The sequence below is a fragment of the Rhinolophus sinicus genome, linkage group LG05 (assembly GCF_036562045.2).
Source record: "Rhinolophus sinicus isolate RSC01 linkage group LG05, ASM3656204v1, whole genome shotgun sequence".
NCBI classification, from domain to species: Eukaryota; Metazoa; Chordata; class Mammalia; order Chiroptera; family Rhinolophidae; genus Rhinolophus; species Rhinolophus sinicus.
In genome coordinates, this window is record NC_133755.1 from 135,298,037 (window position 1) to 135,313,535 (window position 15,499).

The 15,499-nt window shown below is 34.5% G+C and overlaps 1 protein-coding gene across 3 annotated transcripts in view; it reads left to right on the forward strand.

The window, feature by feature from the left end:
- The window catches only part of LIN28B (lin-28 homolog B), a 117,796-nt gene that overhangs the window by 5,588 nt on the left and 96,709 nt on the right, over positions 1 to 15,499 (forward strand). For 2 of the 3 annotated variants that reach the window (XM_074333347.1, XM_074333346.1), the window contains exons 2-3: positions 3,610 to 3,658; positions 11,264 to 11,451. In XM_074333347.1, coding sequence (XP_074189448.1) covers positions 3,622 to 3,658; positions 11,264 to 11,451 — 225 coding nt within the window. In that variant the 5' untranslated portion in view covers positions 3,610 to 3,621. Of the gene's footprint in view, positions 1 to 3,609; positions 3,659 to 4,636; positions 4,864 to 11,263; positions 11,452 to 15,499 lie in introns of those variants that run through there. The other variant, XR_002137631.2, reaches the window with a different exon arrangement.

The following is a 15,499-nucleotide window of genomic DNA, read 5'->3' on the forward strand; positions in this document are numbered from 1 at the left end:
ATTATAATTTACTTAATAAATATAAAAAATACAATTTTGAAATATTTTTCTTAAGTAACAAAGATTATTTCATTCTCCCAAGGTACTGTTCAAAATGTTTCACCAAATGTGAAGTTTCCTGTTTTAACACTCCAATACCTTTGATTTTTCAACTGTATAGTCACATGTAAATATTTATCTTACATTAAAGTACATCGTTATTAAAAACTTGTCTCTACTTATATATAATTGAGGGTACAATATTTTCAGTTATATCTAAAGTTAAAGTAGGATGTTCAGTTAAATTACAAAATAATTCATCTTGATTTTGCATATACAGCATTTGAATTTAGTCTATTGACTCATTTGCAAAAAATAAACATTCCTTTAGAGGACACTAAGAAAACAAACTTCAGTGTTGAACTGCAGCATTTAATATTTGATTTGTTTATGTGTTATATTTGTTATGGTAGATATAAATAGGTATTGTGCTTTAAGTTTTAGTCTGGTGTTTATGTAGTATGTGTGCTATATGATTTTAAGTAGTCATTTGAAAATATTTCCCCCAACTATTTTTCTAAGAAAGAAGTCACATTGTTGGCTACTTTGATTTTTAAAGACTATTTACTTCAATGACAGTTGAGTCATACTGTAAATAGATTATATTTGTTGTTATAAGTCATAGTGTAAACTGTAATGTACTTTACACTTACATTATTATAGAAAATACCGGTAATAGAAAAATTTGTTTTCTTGAATATTTTTTAAAATGTTGAGAAATTGTAGTGATAAGAATAAGGAAATAATTTTCCTTTTATTATGGTAAATATTCTTTTGTTTTTTTTACTATTTTCTTTTATTAGTTTCAGGTGTACAAAACAATGTACTAGTTAGACATTTCATCCCTCACAACATTGTGGTAAATATTCTTGATTGCTAAATCATTTTTTGCCAACTTAAAGTAACTTTTGCATTTTATTAATATTCAAAGGAAAAGCCAACATGATGTAAACTGAGTTGAAATAAAGTTCTGAGTAATATGTTATAGCAGTATTTTTATTAACTCAATTCTCTTGGCTTAATGGCTTAATTGGGAATTTTTTAATAAACTAGTACATAATGTGTAGTAGTACTCATTTTCCTTTACATTGAGTAGTTACAATAGTGAATTAACAACAATATGTAAAGTACTTGAGAAAAATATTGTTAATATATTTTAATAGGAGTATGAAATTTAAGAGTGTAATGGTAATGTTTATGAGTTAGGCAATTTTTTAGCAGTAAGTATATTTTAAATAAAATATATGAAATTACTTTATACGTACAGAGTTTATATTTACAATAGTCAAATTATTAATTGCGTATCATTCTCTTTAAGAAAAGATGGTTTTAAAGAAAATTTTGTGTACAAATTTATTTCATAAAAGCCATCCTAGAGATAGTCAACCCAGGTTCAAAAATTCATTAAGTCATTGATTCATTTAAAAAATATACATCGAACACTGAAATATGCCAGGATTACAGTGATGAGCTAAATATAGACAATCTTGTCACCATGGAGTGTAGAGTAGAGTTGGAAGAAAGAATATCTACATGGGCTATTATAATACAGTATTACATGGTTGAAGCACTGTCAGTATGTGACAATGAAAGAGATCTATGTGGAGATTTAAATGATGAACAGAGATTTTCTATTGAAGGGTCAGAGAAGTGTATTCTGGCATATCACAATTTCAATTAAATTTTTTTTTTAATATTTATCCAAAATTATAGTATTAAATAAGTAGACCTGTGTATAAAATTGCATATAGCTGTTTTTTTGAGTATTCATGCATTCAAATAATTACTTTGTTTATTTCAAAAAGTCACCTGTAGTAAGAATATGGACATTTAATATTGTAAATATTTTACATAACATTTATCTGTCTCACTCCTATCATAGTTGTTCAGTAAACAATGGATTGCAATATTCATGCTTAAGCTTAATTCTCTTTACTATTTTTGTAAATTTTGTATCATTACTTAACATCGGTGAAATATATCAATGTCTGTGAAATAGTTTAAAAGGGATGAGAATATTAAACCTATCAATAACAAACTATCATGTAAGTTTGGATGTTGAGAAATCTGGACATCTTTATCATTCAGATTCACTGACACTCTTTAAACCCAGAAAGCTCATAGTAGTTGGAGCTCTTAAATAACATTATCCCCTTTGGTTTCTTCTATTAAATCTAACATTTATAATTATCATCTGAATTATTTGAAAATTTTTGTTTTTTAACAAACCCTATCGATTGTTTTTATACTTCTTTAGAATATGTTGTTTTGAACTTTATAGGTAGATAGAGAAGATTAAGCATGGGCTGTGGGCTATTAGAATAGGGGAAAAAAAGATGAGCTAGGGTTTTCCTGAAATGTATGTATATTTAAATACACCCCCACATAAACCAAATGTGTAAAATAAAACAATGTAAAGGAAAGCTCTATCTCAGTAAGTTTTAATAATGAATTTTGTTAACATTAGGATGGATCTGTCATTATCTTCTGTCTTTAGCTTGTAAACACAGGATAAATGAAGGATTTAATGTACAGAGTTTCACGTTCCTTTTGTTCACATTCTTCCTCTATTCTTTTCACATCTTAGTGGGATTGTTAACTTTTGTAAGAAGAATCTTGGGTCAACATTCAGTAGAACTCTGCACTTGGAAAAGTCTCCATTTAGTTTTGTGGAGAAAATTAGATTGCAACTTAAAGAATTTACACATGGCTTTTTGTGGGTTCACATAGTAGATATAGCATATAAAACTTAGGGGAACAAAGAAAACCCTGGGTGGTAGCAGGTGAGTAGATGCATGTTCAGACCAATCTATTTTCCAAATCTTAACTCTAACCTAAGGATAAAAATGAATATTCGGTGGCCTTTCAGGAATTTTTCTTCCAGTTGCTATACTTCATTACTGGAGGACCTCCTTATTGCAAGTTTTATTGTGTTATGACACCTGCCAGCGGATATATTAGAAACATCAGTACTTACTCTTTTTTTTAAAAAAAAATAACATTGCTTTTTAAAGTCTGGGATAATGCATGTGAGATACCTTAAATATACTTAATGATTAAATGTATTAACATTAAAATCATTTTTCTCAAACAGTATTTAAATGTAACAGAAAAACCTAACATCAATGGATAGCACCACGATTAGATTCTCATGATTTTCTTCTAAAATACCTTATTTGAAGAGAATAGTCAAATAAGTTCATCAAGAAACACAGTATTGTGGGTTGGGCTGATTTTTAACTGGTAAAAACAAACAAACAGTGGAATTCTTCAATTACAGTGGAATAAATATTTTTGTAAAATTTAACTGTATAATTCATGAAATTGGGGTCTTTGACTACATCTTAATGATCTTGTTTAAAATGTTTTTTTTAAAACCAGTATCCTTTAATAGAAATGAAAGGAAAGTTTATGCCAATTGGTTATCTCATTTTGCTAGGTGAGTCTTAAATTTAACTTCACAGAGTCAAAACCTAGGCATTTTATTGCTTTCTAATGAGTCATTAAGCTGAAGAAGAGGCAACTAAATAGGCAATTAAATTAGTACTGACTTGAGCTTTCTGATTTTAGGTTCTTCAGAAGATGATGAGGTCATTCAACCAGGTTTCATCAGCCCCAGGTTAGTCTTTTTTTTTTTTTTTTTTAAACTAAATATTTTACTTTTTTTTTTTGTTTAAAAAGATTGCTAGAGGCATCTGACAAAACTTGAGAACCTTCAGGAATTCACTTTGGCAAGATGGGTACTATATCCTACTGTACTCCAGGTCATTCCATCTATACTATAAACTGATACTCTGACCAGAATGCATGGATGAAATCCTCTAACTCTTTTTCCTCCTGGTTTTAGCAGTATTGGGTTTTGTTACTCCCTTTTCCATAACTCAGAAAAGATAGGTAATAGATTATTTACATGCCTATGGAACTGAATGAAAAGTATTTATAACTTGTTCATTTTTGAAACGCCCATAGCAAAATAGGCATTCTCAAATATATGTTGAATTAATTTAAATATACAGACTTAGTGCTGTTTTCAAATAATTTACCGTAACATAAATAGCACAATATATTAGACATTTTTCAGGGAATTAAGGAATTTTCCTAATCTAGGGAAGCTCCATTTATTTTGTTTCATGAACTCGTATCATATTTGTTTCTTATACTACAAAAATGAGTCGTGTGAACTTTTAACATTTTAAATGACTTTTTTTTTGTTTTTATCCTTTCATTTATTTAGGTGTACTGTAAAACCTAGATTTTTGATACATGAATATTTTCTTATATTGAAATTAACTTAAAACTTAACACTATTTTTTCAGTAACAATTTTAATAATAATGTAATATACTCCGGTTTATATTCTGACGAATTTAATATCTTGGCTCTACTATTGACTGATACTACTTAGGAAACACACTTAAGAGCTGTGATATGACAGTTTATAAGCGTTAATAAGTACAAGTAAAAAGATGTTATTCTGTTATTAAGCTTATCAAATTTAAGACTGTAGATAGCAAGAGGAAAGTCGTATGGATCAAAAGGTTTAATGAGGGAACCACTGGTAGGCATTGCCATTTGACAAACACTTTCCTTTTTTCTAGAGTGAATCCTTTGACATGGAGATGATGCTCTAATAAGTATCATGAAAAAGAAGATTCTGAAAAGTTGCTACAATATTTTAATTTACCAACTAGTTTCTGATTACTATAGATTGTGTTTTTTCTGTGGGGGCAAACTGGAGGCAGTCCAGAGACCTTTTTTCTTTTCTTTTGGGAAATAATGTTAACACCAATGTGTTAAGTGACTGCAATAAAGTTTCATGTCTGTGTTTCCTTGTGATTAAAAAGGGGTTGTCCGGGAAAGGTTTCTTTCACCAAAAGAAAGGTTATTTCCAGAGATTACATTTAAGTTGAAAGACTTGAACATCAACTGGTTCAGGCTCTTCACTTTGCAGATGAGTAAACTGAGGCCTAGAGAAGCTTAGTGATTAGTAAGGTCACAAGGTCAGTAAATGGGGCCAGTCCATTTTCTAGCTGGATGCTCTTTCTCCACAGATTAGCTTCCCCACACAGGCATCTTTAAAGCCTGGAGATTTCTTCTCACTTGCCTCATCTTTTACTCCCCCACTGCTCTTTTCCTTTCTTTTTCCCATCCACCTGTCCCCTTCTCCAAAATAAACCCAAAGTGAAAATACTATGGTAAATATCTGGGAAACAGTCCATATTCTTATTTCAGTTGATTATTTTAAGTTATAAAGAATCAACTTTAATTCATTGCCTTGGGGGAGGGGAAAGAATTACATGTTTGCATTGTTTAGTGTCATTTCTATAGACTAAATAGTTACTGCAAGAAGATCTTTAATTTATGAAGCATACATGTTCAAGTAGTATAGGTGAAAAATACTCATTTTGCATGAAAGTTCCTTTACAAAACATGAAGCTTTTGTGCTTTTCTGGGCAAAATAATGTAATGCTTTTTACAAAATGATTTTAACCTATTTCTGTCCATATTAAAATTATTTTAAAAAGTATTTGTTAAGCACAGTTCAGAAGGTATTTGGGAGGAGTAATAACATTCTTATTTTTCCTTTTTCGTTGGGGGAGTATGTTAATAGAACAGGATTTTTCAGCTATTTCAGTTTTTTAAAAGGGACCTTTCTACAAAATAGTGGTCTTAAAATAATACCCCTCTTCTGAATTAATTTTATTGCTGTAAATACTTTACTGAAACACAACTGACCAAAAAGAAGGAAACATTTGCAAATGATTGTATTTTAAAATATGAAAGCAGTTTGGCAAATTTTAAATGTATATTAATTGGTTCCTGTAGTTCCATAATTTTATTTATACCTGGGGAAATGTGTTAAGAAGATATTTAAAGAAAAAAATTTGAAGAGATTTTTTTACAACTGTAAAAAGTCTCAAATTGGAACAATTGTTTTAAGCCAGAGCATTTTGCTTCCAGAAAAGAAAATTAAATGAGAACGGAATTTTGCTTTTTGAAAACAAAAACAAAAAGCCCCCATATTCTGAAGTGCCTTTACTATAAGACCAAGGCACCCAGCCGAGTACACCTTTCATTTGACTCCGTATTGTGAGAATTTCAAGAAAGTTATTTGCCAAGTAGTTTGCTGAAACGAAGTGGGAGGGATCGAGAACAGTTTGCCCGACGTGCGGGTTGAAGCTTTTAGGCTAGAAATCTCACCCGCGGCCAGACGGCGGGTTCCCTAAAATCACCCCCGGCCGACCCCCACCCCTTCCCCGCCGGCGGCTTCTCCCGGGCATTCAAAGGCGCACCGCGACGTTTTCGAGGCTGCCCTAAAGGAGGGCGCCTTGAGTCTGGAGAACGCTCCATTTTAGGCACGGCCTGGTGGGGAGTGGTGGTCGTGGTCCTTTTCTCGGTTTCTCCTGATCCCCTTCCGCCTTGACTTCACTCATCTTAGGTTTCCGAGACTCTGATATCTCACAAATAAAGGGATCAACTTATAAATGATACATCTCTGGAAATGCAGTAAAAGTAGTTGATTCTGCCAATTGTTGCCTTCCACAGTGGTGAAGGCAAGGGTTTCCTTTGTTTTGTATTCTTGGAGACAAAATGACAAATGTGTAAATCCCTTAATTAGTGAGAAATCATTAGCCTTCCTCGGAAAGTCTACACTTGTAGAGGAGGTGGTGATGTGCTGAAGAAGGCAAAGGTGACTGGAGGGAGAAAGGGGAGAGGAAGTGGCGGGGAGGTGGTGGAGGTGGTGGGGAAGGCAGATCCGCCGGCCTGGGGGTCTAGGCGACCCTGGGACGCAAGCTGCGCGGGAAGGGACGCGGCTGCGAAGGCGGCGCTGGGGCTGCAGACCCGGCCTTATTTGCCGGGAGGAGAGCACCGGTGGAGCCGTTCGCCGGGTGCCACAGCCCCTCCTCCTAGTTTTAAGAAGAACCGAAGCTTTGTTTCTGCTTTGATAGAAGTCACTCCTTATAGGAAAACCACGACGACGGTGGGCTCTGGCACCTCTTTGGGTTCCTTGCATTGTACTGTGGGAATAAAAAACAAAACAAAAAACCCAACGGCCAAGAACATGTGTACTTCGCTTTTTAAACGGAGAAACCTTAGATTGTGATAACCTATGGGCATGTGATAGGTTGCTTCCTTGATTTTTACCCCCAGTGTATTGACGATTCTTTGTAGCTACTTGAATTCATTTTAAACACATTTTGAAAGAACTATGATAAATCAACCTACTAAAACATTTGGCTTTCACAAGTATAAAACATGCGTTTTGAGTCAAGCACAGGTCTTTCTGGCACTAAAAACAAGTAGGAAATGAGAAAAAAATTAAAACCAGAAGACTTCAGGAAGGTGACAAATTGGAAGGTACTCTAGGAGATTCATAGGACCATTTTATGCGAAAGAAGTATTCTATGAGCTTAAAGAGATTATGTTCAGTTTTATAAAAGGATCTTAGGCTCAAAAGTGGGGAGGGGGCACAAAAGACGAATCTATGTAAAAGACAGTGCCATATCCCTGAAATGGTAACATTCAGTTTCTCACTGTGTCTCCTTCACTTCTCCCTCCCCAATTTCCTTCCCTCCTCTTCTCTCTACCCTTTGCTCTTCCCTTCTCTCCCCCTTTCTCTTACTGCCTCCCCCCCAGGTATGTAAATGTAGTTGCCTTAAATTCTTTGTGAATGAATATTAGAGGATTTCTCAGAGTTCCCAGTTCGAAAAAGCCTTCTACACAACTTGAAAGGCTGATGTCCCTCTCAGGAAATGAATGAGTCGATAACCTCTGACACCAGTGACCAGTCCAGTGAACCCTACCTTAATTCCACTAATACTGGAGGCCCCCAATCAGGCAAGACTGTGAATCTCATAACCTTACCATCCTATGTGGTTCAGTTATGGTATTTCACACTTTTCATGTATGTATTAAGTTTGAATTTCATCAAATTTAACAATAAACAAGGATTCAGAATCCACTTATTTCTGATTTCATGATGGTTAAACGATTTTGTAAGTAAAACATACATACAGATAAAATATCGTTTACTATAAATGTGTGTCAGGGACTAAATTATACTGGCCTGTGAATTTTATGACCATTACTTTTACATAAATAATAGCTTTTCACCTCAGTTTACATGAATACTTTTCCAGATTATTTTTCTCTTAACCACATATTGATTTTTAAAAGTAATTCTTTCATTTAAAGTATAAAAAACCCACGTAACTTAGTCTTTTCTGTTTTGTATTATGTGAAATGTTTAACCTGGAATGCCATCGTTAAAGTTACATCATTATAGGTCAATGTAATCAGTTGGTATTTACTATTAAAATAATGCCTAGTAAAATGTTGTTAGCAAGTAATTTTTTGAGAGCTTCCAGCTTTTGTTACTATTTCAAAATCATTTGAATTTTCACACTTTTTTTTCCCTCCCTACCAGCTGGCACATAGTTATTCCCCCCAAAGTAAATAAAATGAGAAACTTTGCCTCATTTCCTGAGAAACAACAAAAGAAATAATAAGATGAAAAATTTTTACAAATCCATCAGTCTTGATTGACGCCTTTAATCACAGCTGAAAATAGCATACATTTATATACATCCATTTATTTTGGATCTGAACCAATTAGCATAAATTATATTTCGTTGTTTAATATGAGGAGGTGTACATAGGTGCTGCATGTGGATTTTCAAAAGCTTTTAGATTCAAAATACCTACATTTTAATATATGTCAAAGTATTAGAGTTAGGAGTGTTAGGAGTTAGCAGTGTGGACGTTTGGAGAGACTAGGAGGGGATTGCGGGTTTGGTGGGGGAGGGTCTACTCAGTAGCTTTGCCTAAGGGAAGTGGTATCTGTACAGTTTCTCCCGTAAACTGCTTGTTTAAGAAAATGGGGGTGGGGTGGGGGAAAAGAGTGGTGGTGCGTTTTAATGTTTCAAAAACCGGTGATATTTTCTATTTTTAAAGGAAATAAAGCATTTCTAGTTGATCAATGACATTCATTGTAGTATTCGATGAGGGCGGTAATAATTGGTGTCAATATCTAGTAATCTGCAATCATTTGAACCAATTTGAAAGGTAAGGGAAAGCATTTTGAAACGGGGGGCGGGCCGGGGACAAGACGGTAGGAGCCTAATCCGTTATTAAATTTTCGTTTATTCAACTCTTCTGTCCACTGGTAGTTGACTTCTAAAATGTCAGGGCCCAGATAATATTACATGAATTTACCTTTTTTCTCCCATTTGCGTCTCTTTCTTCACCCCTCCCCCCACCGGCGCCCGCTTTTTTTCTCCCCCACCTCTTTCTCTGGCTCTGTAGCCGCCTTTGCTGGCGGCTCCTCTTCACCTCCCCTGCCAGGCGCACCCATCCCCCTCCCTGCCCTACGTCGTCTTGCTCTTGGGGAACAATCGCCACTGATTGAGGTTCACTCTATGTTCGGCTGGAAAACTGGGCTGTTATTTAGGAAGTCATTAATCACATCCCCTCCCCCGGAAAGAAATGGCGGACAAACCTGTGAAGTACAATTTCTTACCAACCCCCTCAAATGTCCGAAATGGTAAAACTTAAACACAATTTGACTACATGAAGGTGATAGTGATTTTTCCGGTAGGATTTTATTTTAAATTTGAAAAAATTTCGGGGCACAATCAGGTAATTGTGTGCTTTTGTCTTATTGTAGGTGTGTGCTATCATCTAAACTTTCATGGGGATGTAATTAGGTTTAATTAGATCTTTTGTAAATTATATATTTTCCTGTAAAAATTGAATTAAATATGAAATCTGCGTCCCAGGCAGGTTTGCTGCTATCGAGCAGCTGAATTCTAAGGGGGGGAAAAGCATAACATTGGTTGTGTTATTTAATTGGCTTTTTTTCTCCTAAATGAGATTATTTGGACAGGCTTGTGTATAAGGCACGTGTGTGCACATATTATGACTGCTGTTTTTCTAAATCGACGATTCACAAGAACCTTTCATTGTGTTTAAGTAAAAGCACGAAATCAGCGTTCTAATTTATCGTAAAGAAGCGTCCCAAATTGTCTTTAAGATAACATGTTTGAGTTTTTCGTGTTCATTCATAAATTATTTTGATGTCAGCATAGATGAAATGGCGATTGGTTATCTCTTCCTCTTGCCTGCCCCTTAAGGATCCGAGGTGAAATTAGTAGCAAGAAAGCATGTAATTGACAAAGTCACGTGTGCTCAGGGGGCCAGAAACTGGAGAGAGAAGAGAAAAAAATCAAAAGAGGGAAAGCACATTAGACCATGCGAGCTAAATTTGTGATCGCACAAAATCAAGATGTTAGATTGAGGCAGAAGATCACTCCGTTCCAAAGGGAAAGTTTTCATCTCTCGAGTTTGGAGCAGAGGGCCCGTGGGGCAACATGGCCGAAGGTTAATTTTTCTATTGTTTTACTGTGATTTTTCTCTCCTCCTTTCTCTCCCCCCTCCCCCTCTCCCACCCTTCTTTGCCCGTCCCCCCCTTCCCCATTTTACCCCAATACTGGGCATTACTCCCACCCCCCATCGCGCAATGGGGCTTTCTGCAACCTATTGTTACAGATCTCCAAAAATGTTTTGTACCGCCCACACTGATTCACAACTTGAAAAGCTTTCAGGGGGCTATTGTTTGAATTGTTTGAGTGTGATTAAGCGCAGTTTCAGTTAGTGAGCCAAGAAAACTTTTATACACCTGCCCCCTCCCCCATTCCACCCCAACTTTAATTGAAAGTTATCTGGGGGAGGGGAATGCACATTGCAGATAACCCCGGATTCGCTGCCGCCGCATGTGCATTAAAATAGTTCTAACCTTCTTCGCGATTTCTCTCCTCCTCGTGCCCGCCGGAGAGAAGAGTTTCGCTGAAAATTTCTCTTTGTAAATGGGATCAGTGTTAAATCAGCAATATGCAAGTAAAGTATCTCATGCTGTACTGTAATATGTGGCTGAAAAACGGAGTTAAATGAAAAAGTACACGTATGTACAGAAACGTGGAAGTGGATGGGATCGATAGCACAGTGTGCCTCTCCCCCACCCCCCGCTTCCCCTTTTAACCCTTTTCATTTTAAATATTTTTTGTAGAAGAAAAGAAGGAATCAACCACTTTATCGCGTTTTTTTTCCTATTTCCTCTCCCCCCCACCCCCAGCTCCCAAGCAGTTTTTTTGTTGTTTTTTTCCCCCCTCTTTCAATGAACTGTATGGCAATACAGACTAACTGACTTTTTGTCCTGTTCTACTCAGGCGGGGCAAGCAAAGGTGGTGGAGAAGAGCCCGGGAAGCTGCCGGAGCAGGCAGAGGAGGAATCCCAGGTTTTGCACGGAACTGGCCACTGTAAGTGGTTTAACGTGCGAATGGGATTCGGATTCATCTCCATGATAAACCGAGAGGGAAGTCCCTTGGATATTCCAGTCGATGTATTCGTACACCAAGTAAGCCAAAGTTCCCCCCCCCCCTTCACCTTTTTCCATGTGGAAGAGTTGATCAGTAGTTTTGTCAATGGCTATACAATAATGTGCCCTTAAGTATATTGAAAGACAAAAATAAATCTTCCTTACAGTCACGCGTTAATACAGTTTTTAGGATGTGTGGGTGGGCTCCTTCCTGGGTACTTTTTCCTCAACAGAAAATGAAATGTTTGAAATTTTACTGCTTGGGAGCTGGTTGACTTTATTAGCAAGTTCCCCGTCATCATTCTACAGCGAAATTGCGGTGATGTAGCTTCCGGTGTTACGGGTTACAATGTACTCTGTCGCCTATGCCTGCTGAATGAGTGGGTAAATGAATGAAGAAACAGTGATTGTTTTAAGTAAAACAAAACAAAACACACACACACACACACACACACACACACACACACACACACAAACCAGCAACAATTTACTGTTACAAGAAATTTATAGGTCCACGTATGTTAGACATCTCTAGTTAGTATCTTTCCGTGTTATTTAATCTCTGCCTGCCCTGTAATCATTTGTAGATTTAAGTCAAAATAATTGGATTTCACAGTAAAATAAAGTAGAACACGGTTGGCCCCTTATGGATTTGAAGTAATGTAAGAGGATGCTTGGTAATCAAACATTTTAGAAATGTGCTCAGTGTAGGGCATAGGTCCAAGGATACTGTCTCTTTAAGAGTCTGAACTCAAAAAAACATGTGGCCAGAGGCGGCTCTAGCTTGTGTGTTTAAAATGTGCTAGTCTGCTACTTGGATAAATTTCTACCATTGCTTATAGTGTGTTGTAATTTTTAAAGATGCTTAATACCAAACAGAATGTCATTGCTTCTCATTATCAAAATTTTACCCAGAATCAAGCAAATTAATACCTCATCTCCTTTCAATCCACTCCTCTGTTTGCTTAATGTCTTTGTAGTAAAAAAAAAAAGTCTGCAGTTTGCAAGCTTGAATATTTCATCGGAAGAAGTTAAAGAACTATAAATTCTCTTTAATAATTCTTAGGAGCAAAGAGTTAAGACTAACGAGGTTTAGTTTGGCTTGACATTTATGTTAAAAATTGAATGGCTATCAATACTACAGGTTGACTGACATGCAGAAAAGAATCTATTTATGTGAAAAATATGTATTTTATTTGATACTGTGTTGCATGTCCCTGGTAATATTTACAACGTCCTTTCCCCCTAAGGAATATCATCTTCAAATTAAGTATATAAACAGTAGAAACACATGAAACCATTCTGTTTTGATCTGTTGTCCTGTGGTGCTTGGTAGCTTCCTGACCTTGCTGTGTGGTGTGTGTTTTCCTTTCCTAAAGGCCTGGTCATCATTATTGGCTGTTTACATGTGGAAGGATCAGCATAATCTGTGAATTGAAACAGGGTTTAAATACATAAATAGAAGTCTACAGACAGGCTACTGAATTTTATGCCTCCTACTTTATATTGCAAAATGAAGCCACATTTTCTGCTTTTTTTCCTCCCTAGACTGAATGACTGAAATCATTGACAGATCCATTTCTGTCAGGCTCTGGCTTTCCCCCCTTTGAACCTTCTTTAGGTTGTTAAATTGTTCTTTACGATCTCATAAATTTGTTTTATAGATAAATGAAAAAAATAGCCCTTTTCTTCTTTGTCTGATCACACCTTGTTATAATTTTGTTTTCTATGTTTACCTTTTAATATATTCGAATATTAGATATTTTATTAATCAATATTGATGTTTAGAATCATGAGACATCCAAATTTAAGCTGTTTAATGGTTTTATGTTGCTAAACATTCCTATATTCACTGAATTAAGAAATGCTATATTGCTGGAAAAGTTTTGTAGATAGCAAACAGTTTCTAGAGTACAATAATTGATTATTTAAGACTTGCTTTAATCTTGTTACACATCATGTGTTTGCTAAAAGAACAATATTAAAATGACATGTAATAAAAATGCTCTTTAAGTGTGTATTTTCGTGTTCTTCAAAAGAATATATCTGGATACATTCTTAGGAAGAAGTATGTAAAAAGTCAATACAACTTAAGTATTAGTGTTTTTGTGATGTAAAAAACCAGGCATGATAATCTTTAAATTTAAAATTAGAAAGTGACATTTTAGGGGATTCTTTTGATAATTACAGCATTTGTTGTTTTTTCAAAAATATATCTCAGTTTTTTCCTAGGGAAAAATTTAGGTATCATTTGCTTTTTTTTTTTTTGCTTCATTTTGGTACCTAGGTTTCTGTCTTATACTGGGATTTAACATAAATTGCATATAAATCATATGAATAATTGCTTTGAAGACAACAGGAATTCTACTGATTTTAGCCAAGCAACTACAAGTAACAATTAGATGGTCATAAATGATGTGTGTAGGTATCATGTGAGCATTGCTTATACAATCAGGTTGCAATTCAGGACCATTTTGTAAAAGTTTTTTAAAACGTTTTCACTTATTTTTGCTGCCATTTTTGCCATCATTTTTGAAAGCATGCCAGATTTTAAGTATAATTATAAATTAGATTTTCCCCCATTATATCGCTATACTCTTTTGTTATGAAAGAATGGGCACTGTGGATAATTAGGAAATTTAAATGTTCTTCTGGACCAATATATACTTAGTATTTTAAATATATGACATGAGTGTTCAGAAGTATCTGTGTCATTGGATTAAAAATCATTTGTGAACATGTTTTTAATAGTATATACCTGGGAAAATAAAAAAATAATTTTAGTTTATTTAAACTAATATTTAAAAATTCATGCCAAGTCACCCAGTGTTTATTTTTCTCTTTTGAAAATATTGACTGCAAAGAACTGCACCACAAAATGAAGAGAATATATATACATATATATGTGTAATTATTTAAATAGATCTGTAACAATAAACAGATCTATTTAAAAAATTCTATTTAAAATTTGTTGGCAATATTCAATCAAACGTTTGGTTTCTATAATGTCACCAACTCCTCAAAAAGAACCACATTAAATTAGGTGCTGTGCTTTCCCTGTCTTTAGACTTGTTGATAAATGTAGTGAGATTCTGCTGTTTGAGGATGGTGTGTGACCATTGGTGGTTTAAAATGACGGTCTTCATTTGACTTGCTGATGTGAGCCTCTGATGTAAATGATCTTATTTTTGTGGATTGGTAATGAATATGCATATATGTATTCTGACACATATTAATACTAAAACATTGATAGCATTCAGTAATGACTATTTTATTTATTGTATTTGAATTTTGTCATGGCACACTATTTTTAAAGTGTTTCTCAAAGTATTAATATTTAAAATTTGGAAATTTTGATGATGATTGAGTTTGTAAATAGGGTAAATTTGTAAGAATTTCTTATTTAAGAATCCAATGCAAAACACAGATTTGTCTCTCAATTGAAGGAAGAGTTACATGGTTATACCAATTTATAAGTCTAGGTTTCTACTAAGGTGATTTCATCAATTAGGATACAATCATTTTGTAAGTGCTAATAATTAATACTCCTATCAGTTTAGTGTTAATAAATTTTAAAAATTTGCATCCACAGTTAGACTGTGTGCTAATATGTTTAAATTGCCTGGAAAGTTCTCTAGGAACTTTTTCAAATTCTATAAGCTTTTAATAGGACCTAAATATTTGATGGTACTTCAGATGAATTACACAGTAATTAAATGATAGATCTTTTCTGGAGAAAGGCAATGTCCTCCAATAACTATCTGTTGAAGTTTGTTATCCTGTAAGATTTTTTAAACATAGATTTTGACATTTATTTTCAAAGACATTATCTCACCTAATAAGATAAAATGATCATTTGAAATTTGTTTTGTTTAGAGGAAGGATAGAATCCATCCTCCTTATTGCCCTTTCTCCAGCTCATTTGCATAATAATATTTCTTCACTTTGGGCTTATATTTGGAATTCTTTGCTATCAAATATGATGCAAAGAATTTTTAACATGAATCTATTTCATTTATTTTACAATTTATGTAAGAATTTTTTTCAAAGAGAAAGTAATTCAAAATGACTGCAATTTAGCGACCTT